The sequence below is a fragment of the Coturnix japonica genome, chromosome 1 (assembly GCF_054131305.1).
Source record: "Coturnix japonica strain WE chromosome 1, WE-NBRP24, whole genome shotgun sequence".
NCBI classification, from domain to species: Eukaryota; Metazoa; Chordata; class Aves; order Galliformes; family Phasianidae; genus Coturnix; species Coturnix japonica.
In genome coordinates this window covers 46,987,594-47,008,526 of record NC_140663.1, presented here as the reverse complement: position 1 = coordinate 47,008,526, position 20,933 = coordinate 46,987,594, and the positions used below count along the sequence as shown (strand labels likewise).

At 38.7% G+C, this 20,933-nt stretch overlaps 1 protein-coding gene across 24 annotated transcripts in view; it reads right to left on the bottom strand.

The window, feature by feature from the left end:
- The window catches only part of PACSIN2 (protein kinase C and casein kinase substrate in neurons 2), a 62,755-nt gene that overhangs the window by 25,944 nt on the left and 15,878 nt on the right, over nt 1-20,933 (bottom strand). For 5 of the 24 annotated variants that reach the window (XM_085518113.1, XM_085518124.1, XM_085518148.1 and 2 more), the window contains exon 2: nt 15,234-15,322. Coding sequence is in view for 12 of the 24 variants with exons in the window: in XM_085518090.1 (XP_085374216.1) it covers nt 4,019-4,078 (60 nt within the window). In the remaining 12 variants the exon portion in view is untranslated. Of the gene's footprint in view, nt 1-4,018; nt 4,132-7,689; nt 7,765-15,233; nt 15,323-17,223; nt 17,417-20,933 lie in introns of those variants that run through there. The other 19 variants (XM_015869772.2, XM_015869788.2, XM_085518131.1 and 16 more) reach the window with 11 other exon arrangements.

Here is a 20,933-nt window from a genome sequence, read left to right as displayed (position 1 = left end):
TTCCATTTCTTAAGTAATGCAGGGCATTACTACAACTGAAATTTGATGAAACCCTCCTGTAGCGATTATCTCTTATCTCTCAGAACTTCTTTCTTTAAGATTTTGCAATTCCTTGTTCTCTAAGCAAGCACAGATGAAAACATGCATGAATTTTTCCATCTCCTAAAATATTATTTGCTGAACATATGGAAGAATTTTGGGGGGTGGGAGTTGGAGGGACAGACGTGGTCTCCTGGAAATGATTTCTTCTTCCACTAGGAAGCAAAAATGCACACCAGTACTAGAAGTTTCACTTAACAGTGAGAATCTTTCCTCAATTTACCCGTGAAAGCTGCTATTTCCAACTTACGCTACAGAGAAGTATTTCTGAAAGCTTTACTTTTTGAGCTGCAGCATATGTTCTGGTATTCCCAAAAAAAAGCTGAACAGTTACAGTCAGATGACATTTCATGACAGTCTGAAGGTAATGGCAAAAACTTTAACTAGCTTATCAACACTTTGATAAGCACAATTTTATCACCTCAATACAACAACAACATATGAAAAATAAAAGTGGTTCAGTTTCAAAGATATGCAGTGAGCAAAACCCTGGCCCTCACAGGACGTTCTTAGGGAACATTCCACACCCAGACACTTCACTCTTTCCTAAGTGTCTTTCAAGAAATGATGTGCTTTGCAGCACACTCCAAAGGTAAGTAAATTTGAGCTATTTTTGAGTAAAAAGCAACAAACTCAAGATCTGCCCATGTCTGCCTCCTCTGTGCCACATTTAAATACATTCACAGCATTCAGTTGTGGCAACGAAACACAAACAACATGGCTTTCAACAAACTGTAGGCTAAGTCTTTAAAAAACAATCAATAAAAATGATCATGTCAAATGTCTTTAAAAGTTCTGATGAAATAGAAAGGGTGCAAGTAACAAGTCTGCAGTAGAGTTGAAACTCATGAATAAAGAATGCTGTAATTCTTATGAAGCATGAAGTACTGAGGATGCAATTCCAGAGATGCTGCATCTTTTCTAATTAAGTCAGGTGAAAAACATTGATCACAGCAGTTTATTTATCCAGTTTGTGAAAGACAAAAATTGGAACTCAAAGTTGCAATTTTCAGAAACAACGTAATTGACTCAGAAGATAATGAAAAATGATAAATTTTAATCTAAAATTCAGACAAACTTTGGCTGCATTAAGATGGCTCCAAACCCAGCAAACCAAGAGCTTGGTAATTAAGTTTGACAGGCCTGCTATTAGTGTCTACATGTCATTGTTAATACTGAAGAGTTACTCTTAAGTTGAGGTCTTGGTACAAGATGTCCTTTGCTTTAGGTTAATGTTCTACTGATAGCGGAAGCTTGGCACACCTCCCCCTCATTAACTCTTGAGCTCAGGAGTAATTCCTGCCTTACTGTTTGTTTTCAGGCTGTCCTGTAGAAAGGCAAGGTTTACAGTCAAAAGGTACCTTATGCCATGACATAATTTGGCCTAACTATCTGCAGGACACCTTAATTATTCATTTAATAAAAATACTCAGAACTACATATAAATCAAACTACAGTCCAGGCTACTTCGAAGCATGTATGTTTGACTGCAATGGCTCTCAGTGGAATGCACAAAAGCACAGCATGGAGGAAACAGAAAACTATTTCCAGATGAAAGCAACCGCTCAAAATATTCTATATCAAGGCTACACTGCAGCAGACAGCACATTAGGTGCTTTCCCATTTGTCCTTAGGGTGCCCTTTAGTCCAAGCATCTTGTTCACTGCCAGGACATCACCATCATATGATGCTATATACGCAATTATAATGACTCACCAGATAAGGAATTGTCTGGATGGTGACATTCAATAAACTTGTGGTCAATGGTTCAACATCCAAATGGAGATTGGTGATTAATGGCACTCCTCAGGGAGTGGTGCTGGGACCAGTGTGATTTAATATCTTTGTTGATGACATGAACAGTGGTATTGGGTACACCCTCAGCATATTTGCAGATGACACTAAGTTTAGTGGACTACTGCATCCAGTTCTGGAGCCCCTCACAAAAGAAAAAGACATGAAGCTGTTGGAGCAGGCTTAGAAGAGGGTCACAACCATAATCAGAGGGCTGGAGCATCTCCCCTCTGGGGAAGGACTGAGAGAGGTGGGGCTCTTCAGCCTGGAGAAGAGAAAGTTCCATGGAGACCTTAGAGCAGCCTAAGTCATAAGGGCATGTAGCAACAGAACAAGGGGGAATGGCTTTAAACTGGAAGAGGGTAAATTTAGACTAGGTATCAAGAAGAAATTCTTTACTGTGGGGCTGGTGAGACATTGGAACAGGCTGCTCCCCCACAGGGGAGTTGGAACTAGATGATCTTAAAGGTCCTTTCCAATCTAAAATATTCTATGATTCTAGGAAATGTGAAAAATATCAATTTGGTGGATGACTTAAAAGCAAATACATTAAAGCTTTGCGTGGTAGAGTTCCTAGCTTAGTTTAATTGCTATTTCTGATAATCTGTAGTCCTTTAAAATTAAAGCCTTGAGTTCACTTTTGTCCAAACAATCATATTAATTTACAAGATTCCTATTCTTTAATCTTTTATGCTTCCAGACCTGTTTACTTAAAGGAATACAACAGTTTTGTAGAGAACAGCGAGCCAGAAATTATGCTCTTCTGGCCAACTCGTGACAACAAGAAAATTCATTCTAGGACCTGTCTTTCTTGAGCACTTCCATGTTTCCCTTTGGAAACATTTCTACAAAAGATGCCAATCCTGAAAGTTTCCTCTGCATATAGGTACAGAGACACAGGCTAATTCAGAGGTCATTTAGAATAAGTCCTGCTTCTAAGCAGGTCTGATAGCTTGCTGAGGACTTTATCCAGTTGCGTTTTAGACACCTCTAAAGTATGGAGATCCCACATTCTCTCTGCAGTCATACTACAGAGCACTCCTACAGAAAAAAAGATGAATTTGTAAGACTGACAACCAAATATGTTTTAAAATTTTTCTTTATAAATAGAATAAAAAGTCATTGTTTACATAATCGTAAATAAGTCTCCCAATAAATATTAGCTGTCTATTAAAAAAATCCCAAGCAAAAAGCTTCAGCATTAGACAGGCTTCTTAGATACAGGAAATCTGCATCAAAACAATAATCATCACAGTTTTTAGAAGGCCTAGAAATGCTTTCATTTAAAAGGATACACAATGGTAGATCATCAAAACCAAGATGTCTGACATCATCATCTCTGGTAACAGAACAATTCAGACATTTTCCCCATGTCATTTCCATGTTTGCTACAGTTAAATTCAGTTCCCAGCCACATGACAGAAATTTACCCCCAGTGAATAGAATTCATCTAGACTGCACACTGACCATAGCCAGCACTGCTGCACTGGCTGCGTCAAACACTCGTTTCCTGTAATTAACTTCTTTAGAAACGTGCTTTCTGCTTTATGAAGTTTTTTCTCTTTAAATTTTTATGAAGTTATTGTGAAATGTGAAAGTCTCCTCTGGACTTTGGCAGAAGTCAGTGTAATCTTGCATTGTGTTTTATATTAAGTTTCTGCTCTTACACAGACAGCCTAAGTTCTCTCAGAAAAAAATCTCAGGCACAAGCAGCAGATGCAGTAAATTCATATGTTAGCTTAAATTTTAAGCTATGTACGCTAATAATAGTGTTTAAACAGTTACTCTCAATTTAATTTATTTATTCGATCCCATTGGTAATTTTAAAAGCTTTTCCCGCACCCACCTCCAGCAATAAAAAATTGCAAAGGTTAGATTTGGAATTGCACATCCCATCAGAATGGATGGTCCTTGAGTCTTTGACATTTAAAAAGCCTTGACAGAACTGGGCCAAAATCTAAAAAGTCATTTCTACCCTGAAGGCTATTTCTGCAGATCACAGTAATCGGAGACATCTTATATTGCAGCTCTCTCCACAGTTTAACATGGACAAAAAAACATATCTTCTGTAGTAAGAGAAAAAAAATATAGAATCAAAATACTAAGAATAAAAAGCTTAGGTTACCTCCCAGAAGCTATCACTAGAAACTTCTACTCCAACAGAATCATCGTATGAGCCAGACATAGTTCTATGTATGGAGAGCTTGCAAGTATTCAGAGCTTAAACACCTTCAAAGCCTGCAAGATTTAAAAAAAAAAAAAAAAAAAAAAAAAAAAAGAGCATTATTAATGAGAAGCAGTTATTATTAGAAGAAAAATGAAGTACCATCCTTAAGTTCTTGGATATCGTGAAGAGCAAAATAAAAACAAAAGCCAAGCATGCACAGCATGTAAATAAGTGCATTATGAAACAGAGCTGAGAACTTAACAGGAATTGATTCTATCATCATACGTATGGGATACAGAAGCTGTTCAAACCATCTACAAACTATCATTGAACTCTTGAATTTTATATTTAAGAAATAAAGAATATCTGTTAAAGACATTTGAACAGTGTGATTTTTACTTAATAAGCATTCAAAGCACTCTAAGAGACAGCCCACTGACCTTTGCTATCAATACAATAACCTTCACTGCTTGCAGTTTCTTTTTCACTGGAAAACTACGTTATGTAATAAAAAACACTGGAAACATTTAAGGCCAAGAACAATTATGGATTTAAAAATAAACCCCTCAGAGTAGTGCCATTTCTATAGGAATCTGAGATTCAAATAATCTGCTGGAAAGCTAAAGGCACCCACAACAGCAAACAGCTTCCTCTCTCGACAATGATGTGAAGCAAAAAGCTACAGGAAGGGCATTAGAGCCACTGAATTCGTAACTGCAGGAGGCAAAACCAGCCTCCTCCCCAAGAGGTTTAGTATGTAAGCTATCCAAACAGTTATTTCACCTACAGTCACCTGTGACCAGATCTCTTACCAGCCTACCTAACCGAGAGGTGTGTATTTTTTTTAAGACTATTTCTTTTTGCCAACACTCATCTAGATTCTAAAGCAGAAAATAGATTTTGAATGACAGTACTATGCATATATCTACTAATCCTGGTGTACGTCTAGTTGAAGGTGACAATTACTTCCCTTATAAGTTGAAACATTCCATCCCTACATTTTTTGCTCTTTATTTCTGGTTCATTATCATATAATTTCTTCTCTGAGCAAAATAAAGAACAAAAATAAACTAAGTCCAAATACTGATCTTTAATTAAAGTCATTTCTTTAATAATTAAGGTGTTCTAACTTAGATACAGCTGCATGGAAGGAAAGCATTGTGCATAGACACAGACTAAGCTGACTGTTTATAAAGCACCAAGCATAAAGACCCAAGGTAATCATGAGCTAACATTAAAGGGAAGTACCAAGATCAGTATTCAGGCTAAACTACAGGCACTCACACCCACAAAAGAAGTTTGAAGTGAAGATAGCAAGAGATAGGAGAGAAAGGACACATCACTCTCCTACAACACACATGTGCAAAATCCCTCACTTATTTCCACCAATACTTTAAAAAGTTCTACTTAGATTTCTGCTGTTTGCCTACAACTACAGCTAGAGCTACTTATGAATAAGCACAATCCACCCTCCCTTATCAGCAGGTTGCAAAGTGAAGCTCCCTCATTCTTCTGCTCTGTGATTTTTGCTTCCCTTAATGCAAAAATGCCACTTTCAAAAGGAAAAGCAAAAACAAATGCCTAAAAACCTGATCCAGCTTACAATCTTAGTGGTTCAGATGTGCTGCTGGGAGAAACAACTGAAAACATTCAGGGCCAAGGAGAGAACACTGAATTTATATTTCTTGGTTAATCTGAAAATAGCTGCACCATAATGTTCTTGTGCACCACTTGCTCCTTATAGAAAACAGATACTGAAACGAGTGGTTGTTCAGAGAGTTGCAGCACAGATCAGAGAACTGCCCCGGCTGGAAAGATAAGCAGTTTCTACTGAACAGTTTTTCATTCGATTTACTTCCATATTTGAATTCACAGAAAACTTAAATAGCTCTAATACTGAATTGAGAATGGAAAACTGCCAAAGAGACATCACAGGATGGCCTGGGTTGAAAAGGACCACAAAATGATCACTAGTTTCACCCCCCCTGTTATTTGCACAGTCACCAACCACCAGACCAGGCTGCCCAGAGCCACATCCAGCCTGGCCTTGAATGCATCCAGGGATGGGGCATCCACAGCATCCTTGGGCAACCTGTTCCAGTGCGTCACCACCCTCTGAGTGAAAAACTTCCTCCTGATATCTAACCTAAATCTCAGTTTAAAACCATTCCCCCTTGTCTTATTGTTGTCCACCATTTTAAATATCAATTTGATTTAATTTCGAAAAGATGGTCAAAAATACAGGAAGGGTTCTGCAAGTCGAGGAAACACAAGGGGTAATGGTTGTTCTATTAAAAAAACAACATTTTCTCCATAAACAGGCATTAGGTCACAAACCAGAAATGCTCATTTATAACTCCTTACAATTAGTCACTGTTGCAGGTAAAACACAGAGGTAATAAGGTCTTTGTGTACCTATGAAAGGATGATGAACTATATGGAGACAAAGTAGTTTTATATGTTAGTGCAACAATCTTCAAATTGCTGTTACTGTTTATTACCAGGAGAAAAGCTTTCCCACCTCTGCTAGTATAGAACCAAGGGGAACACAGAATCTTTAAGGTTGGAAAAAACCTTTGAGATCACAAAGTCCAATCATCAACCCATCACCACAATGACTACTAAACCATGTCCCTTAGCACATCTACTTGTTTCTTGACCACAGATGCATTAAAACACTGTTTAACCAGTTCTCAGCAGCCTATGGGTTACATGGAATGTATTCTTTTCAAGTAAACATTAGCTCCAACTATTCTTAATGGAATAACACATCCCTGGATGTATTGAAGAGCCGTTTGGATGTGGTGCTCAGAGATATGATTTAGCAGAAGATTGTTAGAGTCCGGGTACTATGGTTAGGCTGTCGTTGGAGTTGATGGTCTTCAAGGTCTTTTCCAACCTTGGTAATTCTATGATTCTTACAGTAAGGAAAGCAAGGAACACATTTGTAAGTATTGATGTTTTCTGACAGCCCTTCTCAGAGGTAAGCAGCACAGAGAGGATACAACAGAGCCATAAGCTTGCAAGTAGTTGGACAAACTTGAAACAATAGTTTGACATTAAATTGTTCTTCCACCCCCCAAGAGTTTGTTTGGTTATTTTAAAGTTTTCCTGAAAATACAAGGCTATACAGCAGTACCGTTAACAATAATTACTGATACTTCGTCCGATCAAAGGGACATCTAGAATTTGAAGACAACTTGTTTGACCAAACACTGCTATTTTCTCAGTTGTTCATTTGCCTCTCTCTGATATTTCCTATTAAAGAGCACAAACAACACTCCAAAACCAACGGTGAATGAAGCAAACATGACCCAGGAATGCTATACATACGCAGAGCGAGTGAGGTTGTAAAGAAGGGTTGCACTCATCTCCCACAGCAGTTACAACACAACCTTTAAACCAAAGTGTGTGTTGCCGTTTGGGAAAGATCAAGCAGAGCATTGTTGAGCTCAGCGTCTCAGAAAAATAAATAATTATATCGAAAGTATAAACCCAAGGACAAGTTCCAACAAATCAAGACAGCCAGACACCCCCTACTCACCCTCTATACATCCTCACCCCAAAAAAACCCTATTTTTCCGTCTTAAAGAAAACAGCGTTCTGAAGGAACAATAGCATCAGCTTACCTTTAATAAGACAGCCTAGGCTATATTAGCACTGGAAAGCTTCATCTGAATAGCTGCACTGAAAAATAGGAAAAGCTGAAACAAAGGAACATTTTCTGAAATGAGGGAACAGGTTGTGACCATTTCCCCCCCCTCAAAGTTTTATTCCTTCTGAACTAAAAGTACATAATACACTAACTAACCTTTCTTTTCCATAAAAGCATGAAAATGATCAGCACTCAGGAAATTCTGATGAATTTAAGGTTTTCCTTTGCCAAATACTATGCTGTGAGAAAGTATGAGCAAGCATATTTAGGGAAATATTATGAAGTCATAGCAACAGCTGGCACAAAAAAAAAAAAAAAACCACACTATTTTTACAGCACAACTTAAAAATAAACGGAATACTGAAATACCAACATCAAACTGTATGAGTCACTCTGCTCCCATGCAATGGCATTATTACAGCAGCCAGTTCTTTAGCACATTTTTGTTAGTGTTTGTTCCTCCCATCCTTCACATGAATCTGCAGGGCTTTCACAATGAAAGTCAGTTACATGTTGATACTGAGGGTCATACATTTAAACCATGAAAAGTAAGCTTGGGAACAACAAAGGCTACCAGAATAAAATCTGGGACACTTAGATCAATAAGACAAAAGAGATGGCTCCTGCATATAATCAGCTGCATCATATGTAATAAGTTGAGAGTTCTTTGGTCAGCAATGCTGTAAGTAGCAGAACTAGTAACTCCATAAGAAAGCAAGGCGCACACACCCAGTTCCTGCATTCCCACAACTTGGCTTCAGGCACTCCAGCTTCAGTCTTCTTTCACAGCTCCAGGCCCTCTCTAGGAGCCCCACATTGCCTTTTTCTTGCTGAGCAGGCAGTAGCACGGTGTTCTAGCAGTTTCTGCCCACCTCCAAGCTGACTTGTCAGCCAGCTCAACAAGTGCGGCCCATTGTTACTGAGCCCAGACTAGCAATTGCTTGAGCAGGTACATCAACTTATTAAATCCTTGATATTTTCTTCCTTTGTGCCGAAGATCTCTGGGATTTTCATTACAGAATTAAATCCTAGTGTTTTATCTATCAAAGGTTGACCTGTGTCTCGGCAGACACAAACCACCAAACGTGAGGCAGTCCAGAGGAGGTCTTACCAGCTCACAGCCCCAGTGTTTTTCACCACAAAGAATGTCAGCATACCCCAGCTAAGACAACTCACATAGCTCAAAAGAAACCACTAATTCCAAATGAAAGAAGTGATTGGGTATGAAATAACAAATACTGTATGTTATGGTTTTGCAATTTGATTGGTACTGGTATTCCACATCAGAACACCATGCCTAATAATGGGAGTAAAGGGGACAAGTTTTTTCTGTGGACTGCCTTAAATGGGCATGTGGGAGGGGCACCGGAAGGGAAGTGAGGAAGGGGATGGGGTTGCTGGCCCGGCTCCCTGCGAGGAGACAACGCGGTGAGAGCTTCCTGCCTTCCACAGCTCCATCGGTGAGATTGGGGACTTGGTATTCTCTTTGTTGAAACTCTCTTGTCATTGTTTAGCGTTATTAGGTTATTAAACTGCCGTTCGTTCTCAGATCGCCTTTTTCTCCTTCATTTTTTGTTAGACTCAATCGCAATCTCCCTTCCCTCTCCCTAAACGCACGTGGCCGGGCCGCGCGGCGCCATGCCGTACAGTGCCGCTAGAGAAAAGGGGGGGGGGACTTTTGTTCCTGCTGCCCCGGGTTTGTTCCCACTGTCCCGGAGTGAGCTCTAGAGAGTACTCCGTGACACTGTAATATCTACAAAATTGGCATGGGTAAGGGAGGCTCAGGTTTCTTCACTTAGTGATTTTTTAAGACACTAGGAAACTGACCAAGAAACAAATGAGATTTATTGAAATAAGCTTCTTCCTTAGGGAACATTCTAGAAATTCTACATGCTAAAAACCTCGATATTGGTTTTCATATCGTTACCTCAAAAGCAATTTACAAAATCCAAACTACGTTTGCTTTGCTCACGTGGAAAACACTCCATTTTCTTTTGTACTCTCTTTTTGTTGTGTCAGGTGCAGATTAACACATCACACAACCTGCAAAAGTCTGTGCAACAAATGCAGACTAAAGATGGCAAAAGAATCCAGGCCATTCCAAAACTTCAAGAGTTTTCCAACAGAAACAAGGAAAAATTGTATTTAAAGGCATCCTTCACCCCCCTCTCCCTTCATAACAGATAAATTTTTAATTAACTCTTATTGTGAAACATGTGGAGCTGTTTGTTGAACGGTGAGATTTTAATGTTCCGGACCCCCTTAGAAGATGTCTGTATTTTAAGAGGATAGTATTAAAAAGGAAAAATATATATCTATATTAGGGTCTTAATGTTGCTTACTGGACTCAAGAAAGAGGAAAACCAGGTGCTGGAAGTCCGATATTCCAACCTTAAAGACATCTACAGATAAAACACTATTTCATATACTCGAAACCTGAAGGCAATAAACCTTGTTGACCAGGTCTGAAGGACATTGGCCAAAACGTGCAATCCAGATAACAAGCAGAAGACATGATCTTTCATGCCCCACTTCTAGAACTTAACCATTTCCAGAAGCGAATGAGCCACCAGAAGTTCCCAGTGCCTACGCAACATACCAATCATCTTTCCAACTATTCTCTCACATACGACTGGCTGCTTTAAAGCAAGGCAATTTCTAGTCCTGTGGTTCTGCATGACAAACTAGTCCATAACCAAGAAAACTTCAGTCACAGAATAACTGAATCATTTATCAGGGTGAGCAATGAGATCACACCAGATTACTCAGAGCTTTATACGGTTGGGTCTTGAAAGCCTGCGAGGATGGAGACTGCACCATTTCTCTGTGCTTAGCAGTCCTCGCAGGGAGGAAAAAGAAATAACATCAATCTATTTTTAGGAAACCAAATAGTCTCTTCTGCCATTAATACTATCCTTGTGTTTTCTTTAAGGACTTCAGAAGCAAATGCAGAGGCAGTTTAACAGCCTTTAGAAGAAATTAGCCTGTTCACACCCCCCTCTAAGCTCCTGTTTGGAAGAACAGAAGATGTTACTCTAGATCTGACTCAGCAGGATTCCACATTCTGTGAGTAAGGAGTGAAATAAGAATAAGGGTACAAATACAGGGTACAGAAGGGTAGAAATTCAGCTCAGACCAGCTACTAACAAACACTTTCAGCTAGGATATTTTTCTGTATTATTCACTGAAGTCTCAGATTTAGTTCCACCCTGAATAGCAAGAAAACAGAACTTCGTTGTATAGAAACAAATGTTCCATGCTTCAAATATGAACCACTGTACTTTGCTGCTAAGCCAAACTACTACAAACATGCATTACAAAAAAAGCATATCTTGTATTCCCTGGTTAAATAAAGCAATTTAGACATTACTTTTTCCATCCTGCCCAAACAATTTGTTGTAAGAGAGCTCCTGATTTCTTTGGGGTTGCAATTTCTCAATGGCTTTATATGGTCAGAAAAATACAATCAGAAAAATACTGTAAAATTATATATTCAAACCTGTTAGAATCACAGCTGAAACTCTATAGCTGGAAGCTCACGCATGAATTGCACCAGATGAAAAAATGATTTCTTCACTTTATGCATTCAAGTGATGTCTAGGAATTTCAGCCCCGGGGTACAAGGGCATCAAACCAAGTTTATTCACTATTATTCAGTGCTGTAAACAATCATAATTGTGATCAGAAGATATTACTGAGTTAGGTCTCAGACTTTTCAAGCCAGAGTCTGAAGTCAACAGCTTTGTCTTAATTCTTATTCTCCAATCTATGAGGGAAAATAGCATCCTCTTTCACAGAGATTAAAGAAAATCCACCAGTTTCCTCCAAAAGCACAACTACAGCAACAAATGCAAGATGAGAGTTTGTAAAAGGAAACCAAATCACTGCTTCCAACAGAATTCAGTCAGAGCAGCACAGCAAAAACAGTTTTTGAAAGATGACAGCAACACATTTAGTGAACTCTGTGTCCTGAGCATTTAGGCAAGGAAACTAAGCTAGCATGATCTGCATTATGCGTTCTCTATGACAGACAGCATACAAACTACTAGATCATTCTAGTCATTCGTAACTTCAAGATAGTGGAAGGAGAGATTCCTTACACATCTACTTTGGCCCTAACAGGCACATTGTGGATGGGTCTGCCAGTGTGACTGCACACTGGAGAAGGCCAGGCAATTTGGAGGCAGCTTCAGGCAGGCCCAGTACTGGTGTCAGCCACCCACCACCACCCACCATGGGAGCATGGGGAAGAAGAGGAAGAGGAGCAGAGACACTCAGCTGCACCTGAAGTGGAAGAAGGCAGAGGAAAGGTGCTTCCATGAGTGTGCAGCTGCTACTGGCTGCCCTGCTCCCCATGCCCGAGCCCAGGATCGAAAGCTGGTGTTAAATGCCAATTAAGCAAAACACAAAACTCAAAACAAAACAGCAAAACTCAAAACAAAACTATGAGTCAAGAATTTGACTTGAAACAGCCTCCTACAACTGCATTCACTGCTTCATTAGCTAAAATGCTACATTTTAACAGGCAACAAAGAAATCCACTGAAAACAGAATTAGTTCACATGTAGCCAATGAGCAAACATTCAATTTCTAGCCCACAACAGAAGATCAATAAAGCAGCCAGACTTGCCTTGATACTTACCATACATTAAAAAATTCCAACTATACTGATAGGAGTATCTCAGTTTAAAGTCACCAGACGCATCCACACTGCATAACTAAAATTTTACAGTGCATACATTTCACAATGTATAATATAAAGAATGAGAACAACTACTTTGGTTATTGTATTTCCATTTAAAACAGCTTGAATATCTTATTCAGTGAAACTTTAAATTACTGATTCAATGAGACAGTCTTTGAACATTAGAACACAGAAGTCCATCTCTGAAGTGCATGACAATGACCCAAACCTTGCCAAACAGATTCTCAGCATCAGCTTTCAGATACTTACATACATTATTATCTCACTCGAGTACTCTTAAGAAGATAGGCCAAAGTTACAAGCTGTAGTTTCTGCCTGGTTTTACATGTGAAGACAAAGCAATTGAACCCCTGAAACCTCTTTGGGAATTCTCTCTGTAATGGCATGTCCTTACTGCAGGCACAAGCAATAGCAGAGTGATGCACTTGTCTGTGTACCAGCTGTCAGTCCCTATCGTCCTCTCCCTTCATTTGCTGTCATCTGTGCTGTTTTGTTTGGGGTTTTTTGGACATTTAAGACTTACCCATCACTATGAGCTCCTACATGCTGTCAGTATAACCTCAGTCTGCATGTTTATAACCAAGCCAGGAGATAACATGCACAGCAAAATGCAGGAAAAATTATAGTTTTGTCATCTCCATGCAGGTGGATATTTTAATGGTCTGGTTTTTGCTTTAGCCACGTAGCTGCTAACCACATTCAGAGGCTTCACAGAAGTTTCTGATTTTAAAAGAAACAGACACCGACGAAAGAAAATAAACACAAGCTTTAAATGTCATGGTTGGTGAAGGCCATGAGGCCGATACACAGCTACTCAGGGAGTTCTAGAAGACATGGATGTACTTATAAGCTCAATATATTCAGAGTACACACTTTTGCTTAACTGTATCTGTAAGACAGGATGCAGTAACCAGAATACAGAGAGCGTAAGAGTCTCCAAGTTCTTCAGACACCAATTGCACCCACACTCGCAATGCTCTGCTCAAAGCTGGACAGCTCCCACTGCACGCCAGCCCCTGCGATCGCCTGCTCACCAACACTGGAAGTTCTTACTTTGAATACAAAGCATAAATCTGCAGTAAATTGCTTTGTTACTATATCTGAGTGTTAAAATAGCCAATGGCAATGAATGGTTTCACCATTTAACATGTTTCTATTGCATTTGATCAAAAAAGGTTTGTTTGCTTTTAATGTCTACTACTACACAACATTAAGTGTTTAAATTTGGAGTTGATGCTCATGAAAGTGTTCCAATATAAATTTTATTCTGCCTTTAAAGTAAGGAGGAAAAATAAATCAATTACAGAGAAGTGAGAGTAATTACAATCCATAGCAAGAAGAGTGCAAATGGCTATCTTCACTTTTAATCTTCACAAATCTGACTGAATACATTTAGATCTTTAAGGATGATTATTCAGTGACCAAAAAAAAAAAAGTTCACAGTTTTCTATATTTCCACTGAAAAGATGTTTTTTAACCTCAGCCATCTACCACTAAGCAAATCCAGCTTTGCAATTAGAGTTCTGCAAACAGTTAACTATTGCAGGAGAGATTTCAAACCATGGACTGAACAGTATGAGAAATGAATAATAAAGAATAAAATTTCCCCAAGCCAGAATTCTAATATAGAAGCATCATTAAATTTAATTACAAATTTAAAACAATAAGAAAGGTTGAATGCAGCACGTTTCACCCACGCTATTTTATATTCTTCAGATAAGGAACACGTAATGCTTTTGAACTCCATCACAATATTACGAAAGGAAATGTAAACAAGTCCCTAATCCCAGCTACTTCATGAAGGAAAAGGAGCATGATAACACGAGAGTATTGTACTCTGATTTCCTCAAATGTTTCTGAATAAAGGAAGCTCAGAGCTCTCAGAGCAAGTAACATAATTAGAAAAGAAACAGACTGCCTACAAGATCTGGAAGTCTTTCCAAAAACATTTCCTGTCCTTCAGAATGTACTGCAAAATCTAAATCTCTCTGGCATTTTTAGACATCCTTTACAACAAGCACTACTGGAGAATGTGAGAGCTTTTACAAACTTGAAAATATAGTGCAAAGTGGAACACATATGCAGTGTCAGAAAAGTGTGACAAACTCAACAAAACAATTATAATTGCTTACGTACAGTTGTCACAGATTCTATCAGAAGTACAAGTGCCACAGAACGAAGATTACACGAAATGTATTACCAGTGACTTCAAAAAACTTCAGGCATTGACTTAAACTTTAACAACCTTGTTAAGGCTTGATTTTGGAACTATAATGCTGAATTGCAGCATCTCTAGTTCCCTTAATTTGATAAGGAATAAACAAAAAAACACTAAGAGCATCATTGCTACAGTTAAGAACTCAAAAACAAGCCTGGTAACAAATCACTGAAGTACCCCTTTTAGAAAACATACATTCTCAAGTTCTAAAGGATGTAAATATCATTTTAAAAATTATTTTTCCAGCTATTTTATCTCATCCCATTGGAGGATGAAAACACGTCATCTTTAACTCTGCTCTAAACATTACTGTCTTCTACTTAGGTTAGTTTTGATACACTACACCAGGTTTCATCTTGCTTCCTGAATCAACGTTTCTTGGCAGATTAAGACTCCCTCCTGAAAGCATTATTAGCAACACTTCCTATTAGGATTCCTCTGCAGAAGACAAAATTAGTAATACATGTGGAGCTGAAATAAAGGTGACCTTGATACAGAAAGAAAGTAGTCAGTGAATAACACAAAAAGCCTGAAACAATAAGCATTATGTTCTCACTCCTTTAAGATGAAGTATACTACGTTATCAGACACTTACTGTATATCAGTCAGTAACCGCTGAAAGGAGACGACCATTCCCCAGGTTCTCTCTCCAGATTCTCAGACTGACTTCTATAGGAACTCTTCCTAAAAACAGAAAGTGGTGTTAAATAATGAAACCTTGCAGACAAGCACAGTATGGGAGCTAATTTCTATTTATTTTTTTTAAACAGCACCTCTCACGATTGCTTTAAAATGAGACAAAGCTTTTAGGACCACATCTCCCACACAAAGTAACCGATCCCGGTTTTAATCTGGATTTAATTCTTACACAAACTCCGGAGGTACGCCACAATGGCAGATACTGAATACTACCTGCACATTCTTCTGGGAACTAGGAAAGATACAGTAAAAAGCACCTTTGATTAGTATCCTTCACTGACATTAAATACAGAATCTAGCCCTAACACTCTAAAAAACATGTCATTTCCCATTCCTGTTGAAGTGCACAAAAGAGAAGCAACATAAGGAAGCAATTTGACAGCAGATTTACTGGTAACAAAACAACTGTTTTACATTTAAAATCCTGCAACTCTGACTTGCTGTAGGAAAAAAAAAATAAAAATCATTCTAAATACCTAGATTATGAATTTTAGGTCCAGGGTTGTAAAGGACTGAGAGCATAAGACACCTGTGTTATGCTATTCAGTATAGTACTAAATGATAGGCATCTAAAAAAGCAAATTCTAAAAGCTGTTCCTTTAACAGACCGAGGGCTGGGTTTTTCTTTTGTTTTTGAAATCAAGAACCCACTTCTTTCTTTCTGGGGGAAAAAACAAGAACAATAAAATTGGCTTTCAGTAAATTTTGCCAGGAAACCACCTGAAAAAACTCTCAGCTCTGGAGTCAAGATTTTTTCATTTAAATTGTTTTGATTTGTTGTATTTGTTCTCATTTCAATTATTTGAAAATTAAATATTACACATTTAAAAGACACAAGATTTTTAAACAAAGTTTTTCATTATTTAAAACCAAGTGATTAACACATTAAAGTGCAGGAAAAATCCAATTTGAATAGAAGTCCTCTCATTGTTACCTTTTTAGTTCCCGTGACATCATCCACTAATTAACATGTCCTGTCAACGTCTTCCAACATGAAAGAAGCCTTACTGTTTAACTCCATATAAATAACACTGAGACAAACATGCCTTTAGGTTAGCTTCCAAGAAGCAAGAAAGATATAGAAGACCACATCCCTTTAGTTTCCAAATTGTACTTGGGAAGCATTTAATTCCTAAAAAACCTTTAAAGTGGCCAGGCACTTAATAAATAATAAGTCTTTCTTTTGTAGAAATAGATGGCAAACTAAGAACATTCTTCATAATGAAAACTGATTTCAGCAAAGTCATCATGAAAGTATTTAAAATCTACATGCCTAATACTTAGTTCATTCTGCAACTCAGAAACCAAGTTCAAGCAGAATCTGACAGCAGAGCAGCAAGAATAGTGAAGAGAAATGGAACAAGAGGATTGCAGTGATGCATCCACCAGCAGAGAAAATGCAGGAGAGCATTTACAGCTGCACTGACAAAGTAGCTACAGAGAACAGTGACGTGTATACAACTGTTCTAGAACGGCACATGATTTAGAAGAAAAAAGGGTATTACAAGAAATGCTGCCTCAGATATCAGAGGTTTCTATCTTTTACTTAAAGATAAAAGGTGCCATGGTTCTTATCTGATCACGCAACTACCACAAAATGTGGACACTGCTGCACTTAAAGAGAAAATTGCACAGAAGCATTAAAATAAATATGAATGAAATAAAATGTTGCTAGAAGATTTGCATATTTCAGACAGCAGTCTGTTTGAAAGCCATCCTTCCAACCACATTTTAACAAACACCCTTACACTGACAAATGTTAAATGCTTTACAAAATATCACCTCCGTTTGGCCAAAAATACTTTCAAATCAGCCATGAAGCGGAACAGTACATTTCTGGTTGGAAAAAGCAAAGAACTACTCAATTGGTAAGCAAAAAAACTTACCTTAAAAACATGCCTCATGCCTTGCATTTCCCCAGATATGTTGCTGAGCAGCACAACTGCACAGGGAGCTGCAGTACCTGCACAGCTCTGCCTGACCTCCACTTCCACAAACAAAATTCTCTCTCAGCACATTTCATCATTTCCTGCCGGCTGCTGAAAACCTTGTCGCTCAAGCTAAGGTCATTTTTTTTCACACTGTAGCACTCAAACCCACACAGGGTTTTCACTCATCCATTTCCACACTGCAATTAAGTTGAACACTCAGGTTTACTGTAATCTTTAGAAAAGCCTGCCTGTAAGAGATCTTAACAAAAGCTGTTTTTCAAGCACACAACCTCTTTAGGTGGAGAGCAGCCTTTTTGAACCCATCAGTGAAATACACAGGCATATTTTGCAGACGCGTTGCTTAGGAAGCAGCTGTGTTGCTTCTGTGTTTCATACTCAAAAGCTGTATTTTTCCATCTCCAGAAATATAGGTCTGTAATACTAATTAATGAAATACTGACATGTATTGAATAGAGGCACATCTAAATCCTCAAATTAAGGCGAAACATGCAGGTCCTCTTGAATCTGAATGTTACATTAAGCAAAGGAGCTATCATTCTTCAAGTCAAGAGAAAACTGACTTAGAGACCTTAGCTGAACTGAATTAAGCCCTAAGATTCTAATACCTCTCTCTCTAAAGACAGACTATTGTTTGAAACTGAATAAGTGTATTAACTTATATAAGTGTATATATAAGTTATATATATTATATATACAATTATATATATATTATATAAGTGTATATTCAGTGAAACTGAATAAGTGTATTAATATGTCAGCACACTTTGCCTTTTGGTATTCTTACTTACAGACAGGTGATAACGCTTGGCAGAACCTAGTAATACTGACTGGGGAAGAGGGAAGCCAATTGCACTGCTGAACCCAGACCAACCAGTGTACCCTTCAAGTACCTGGGAACTTCTGATGCCTTTTTTTTTTTTTTTTTTTTAAGAAATAAAGTAAAAAGGAAAGCAAAACCAAAAATAGGACTTCCTGTATAGTCTCAGAAGGGCACTACTGAAGATGATAAAAGATCTAGTAAAGTAACTCCATTTCCCAGACAGCAGTGCACTCACAGTTAATTGAAAACACTGTAAGGGCACCACACGTCCACACAGAGCACTTCGGAGTCTTTTGGGATTATTCTGTACAAGAGCAAAAACAGCTTTTTAGGATAATTACTTGATGCAAGTACAGTGGTAAAAACACCCTACAACATCAGTAATGCTTTGGCACTATAGCTTATGCTGGATTTTTGAACAAAAGGTACAGAACTGCACTTTAGGACCCTTGCTAATGCAGAAATGAAGTCAGCACCCCCATAAAAGCTGACTTAGTTCATAGCCCTAACATAGCCCCTATGTGTTCATAGCTACACAGTAGCTTGAATTATTAGATATGCTGTCTGTCGCCATTACCCTCTCAGCCCTGCTGACAAAAGGCAGATCAAGTGAGCAGGTCACGTTCTTCATTCTCAAGATGTATGCCAGGGTGCTTTAGAATTTTCCCCCATTCTAGCAACGTAAAAACCATTAATTACTGAAGGCAGTCCTACAACCTGAAAGCAACATTCTCAACTGGGAACAGACTCAGAAACGTTCTACATCACTTCAGCAGTGCCATTTAATGCCTGGGACAGATACTGAAATTGTAGGCCTCCGCAGAGTGTAATTCATAAACGTACAAGCAGAAAAAGTACAGGTATACATAGTTTACTGGGAAGAAGTATAGCCTAAGAATAATCTGCTGATTATTCTTTTAGGAACAACACAAAAGATCCATTCATATATTTCAGAATCAATTATTGACTGTAACCATGCAATAGGGAAGCTTTCTTGCTACTTAGTTCCATTAAGGTGGCCATTAAAAAGATTCAAAAATTCAAAATGTTTAAACAGATTTTCAGCCCAGTGAACCCAAGGCAAACTTTAGCCAGGACTCCCACGTTTCTAAGCAATTCCACTTTCTGATCCTCCAATGGTAATTACTGCGACGAGGACAAAAGATCTTTATTTGCCTGTTAGTAATTTACGCAAAACAGGATTGCAGACCTAGTAGAATTAAATAACCCCCCAAAATAATTTTTAGGATAAATCTATCATATAAACTCACTCTTTTACATAAGCAACACAGAAGTCTTCCCATGTACTAAACTCAGAGGTCTAAGCTACGTGTAAGTATTGAGGTCACAGATCTCACTTCACCACCATACACACAATTTGACAAAATAAGCTAGAAGCAAGTTTAGCTGTGTGTGTTTTCATTTCATTTTTTAAAATCACATACAATATACAATCCCATGTTAACTCTGAGGCAATTTGAAATCCAAATGTTTTGTTCACTGAAACAAGGTACTGCTTTAAGACAACTACATGCGATGGAGATTAGGCAAACAAGAAGCTGGAAGTTTTTCTTTGGTTGTAAACATCTCACTAATCTCATTTTAGAAAATGCAAAATAGCAGCCAGCCTTCCTTACAGTTTTCAGAGATGTGGATGCACTTTAGTTGTCCTTCAACAGCTGCCAAGCACACAAGTAACTCAAATGCATAAACTCAAAACACAAGGTTGTGAACAAAACAAATGCTTAGTTTACTCAATCTCAGCTCAGTCTTCTCCGTGCTTCTCTTCATTCTGAGGAAAAGGAAAGCTTTTAACGACGTATTCAATTAATGCTTGACTGATGTACAAGTAGGCCAGCCACCTACCCTACCATCCAAATTGGACTGAGGCTCAAGGAAACTGGGACAAAGGCCCCATTACTAACATTCTTGCACTTGCCATTACCTCAGTGCTTTTTAACTTAAAACGACTGGGCTGTCACTATGAGCATGGAAACTGTAGCCTTCAACCTGCATCTAAGCAACAATCAAAAGACAGAAATCAGAGTTAAACAATACAAAGCTGAATCAATTGCTCTCTCAATATTATCATCTGATAAACACCAACGTTGAAAATTCAAATTCCTGTGACCACTTCTAAAACTCACACGGTCTGGATCCAATCCAGACACTGGGCATTGGAACAGGTTGCCAAAGGAGGCTGTGGATGCCCCATCCCTGGAGGCATTCAAGGCCAGGCTGGATGTGGCTCTGGGCAGCCTGGTCTGATGGTTGGTGACCCTGCACACAGCAGGGAGAGTGAACCTAGATGGTTACTTAGGTTCTCTTCAACCCAGGCCATTCTATAATTCTATGAAAATAATACTCCTCAGTGCCACAGTTCTTATGCAGTCAGCCTAAATCTGTGTTCAGCACCTCGGGAATTGTCAGTAGTCTTATAAAGGTGCTATTGGGGTCTACCGTCAACTTCAGATTTTACTATCCAGGTAGTCTTTTGCTTATGAACTCACCCTGATTACCTGAGCAGATCACACATCATATTTCCCTGTGAAGCTCCAAGTTCTCCACCAAGATCTGAACGCACTGTGTGGGAGCTGACAGCTAAGATGGCAGCATCGTGCTCATTTCCAAGCAGGGGGCACAGAGGCAGGGCAGTGACCTAGGCAGAGCTGCCCTGTGACAACACCAAGGGAGAGCTCTACGTCAGCAGTCAGACCAACACCTCAGACTATGGTCCAGAATAGCTTGTGGTTACTGAAATGAGTCACCCGTCTAAATACGATTACTGCAGCCAAGTCCTGTCTGCGTATGGATCGTCAGTTAA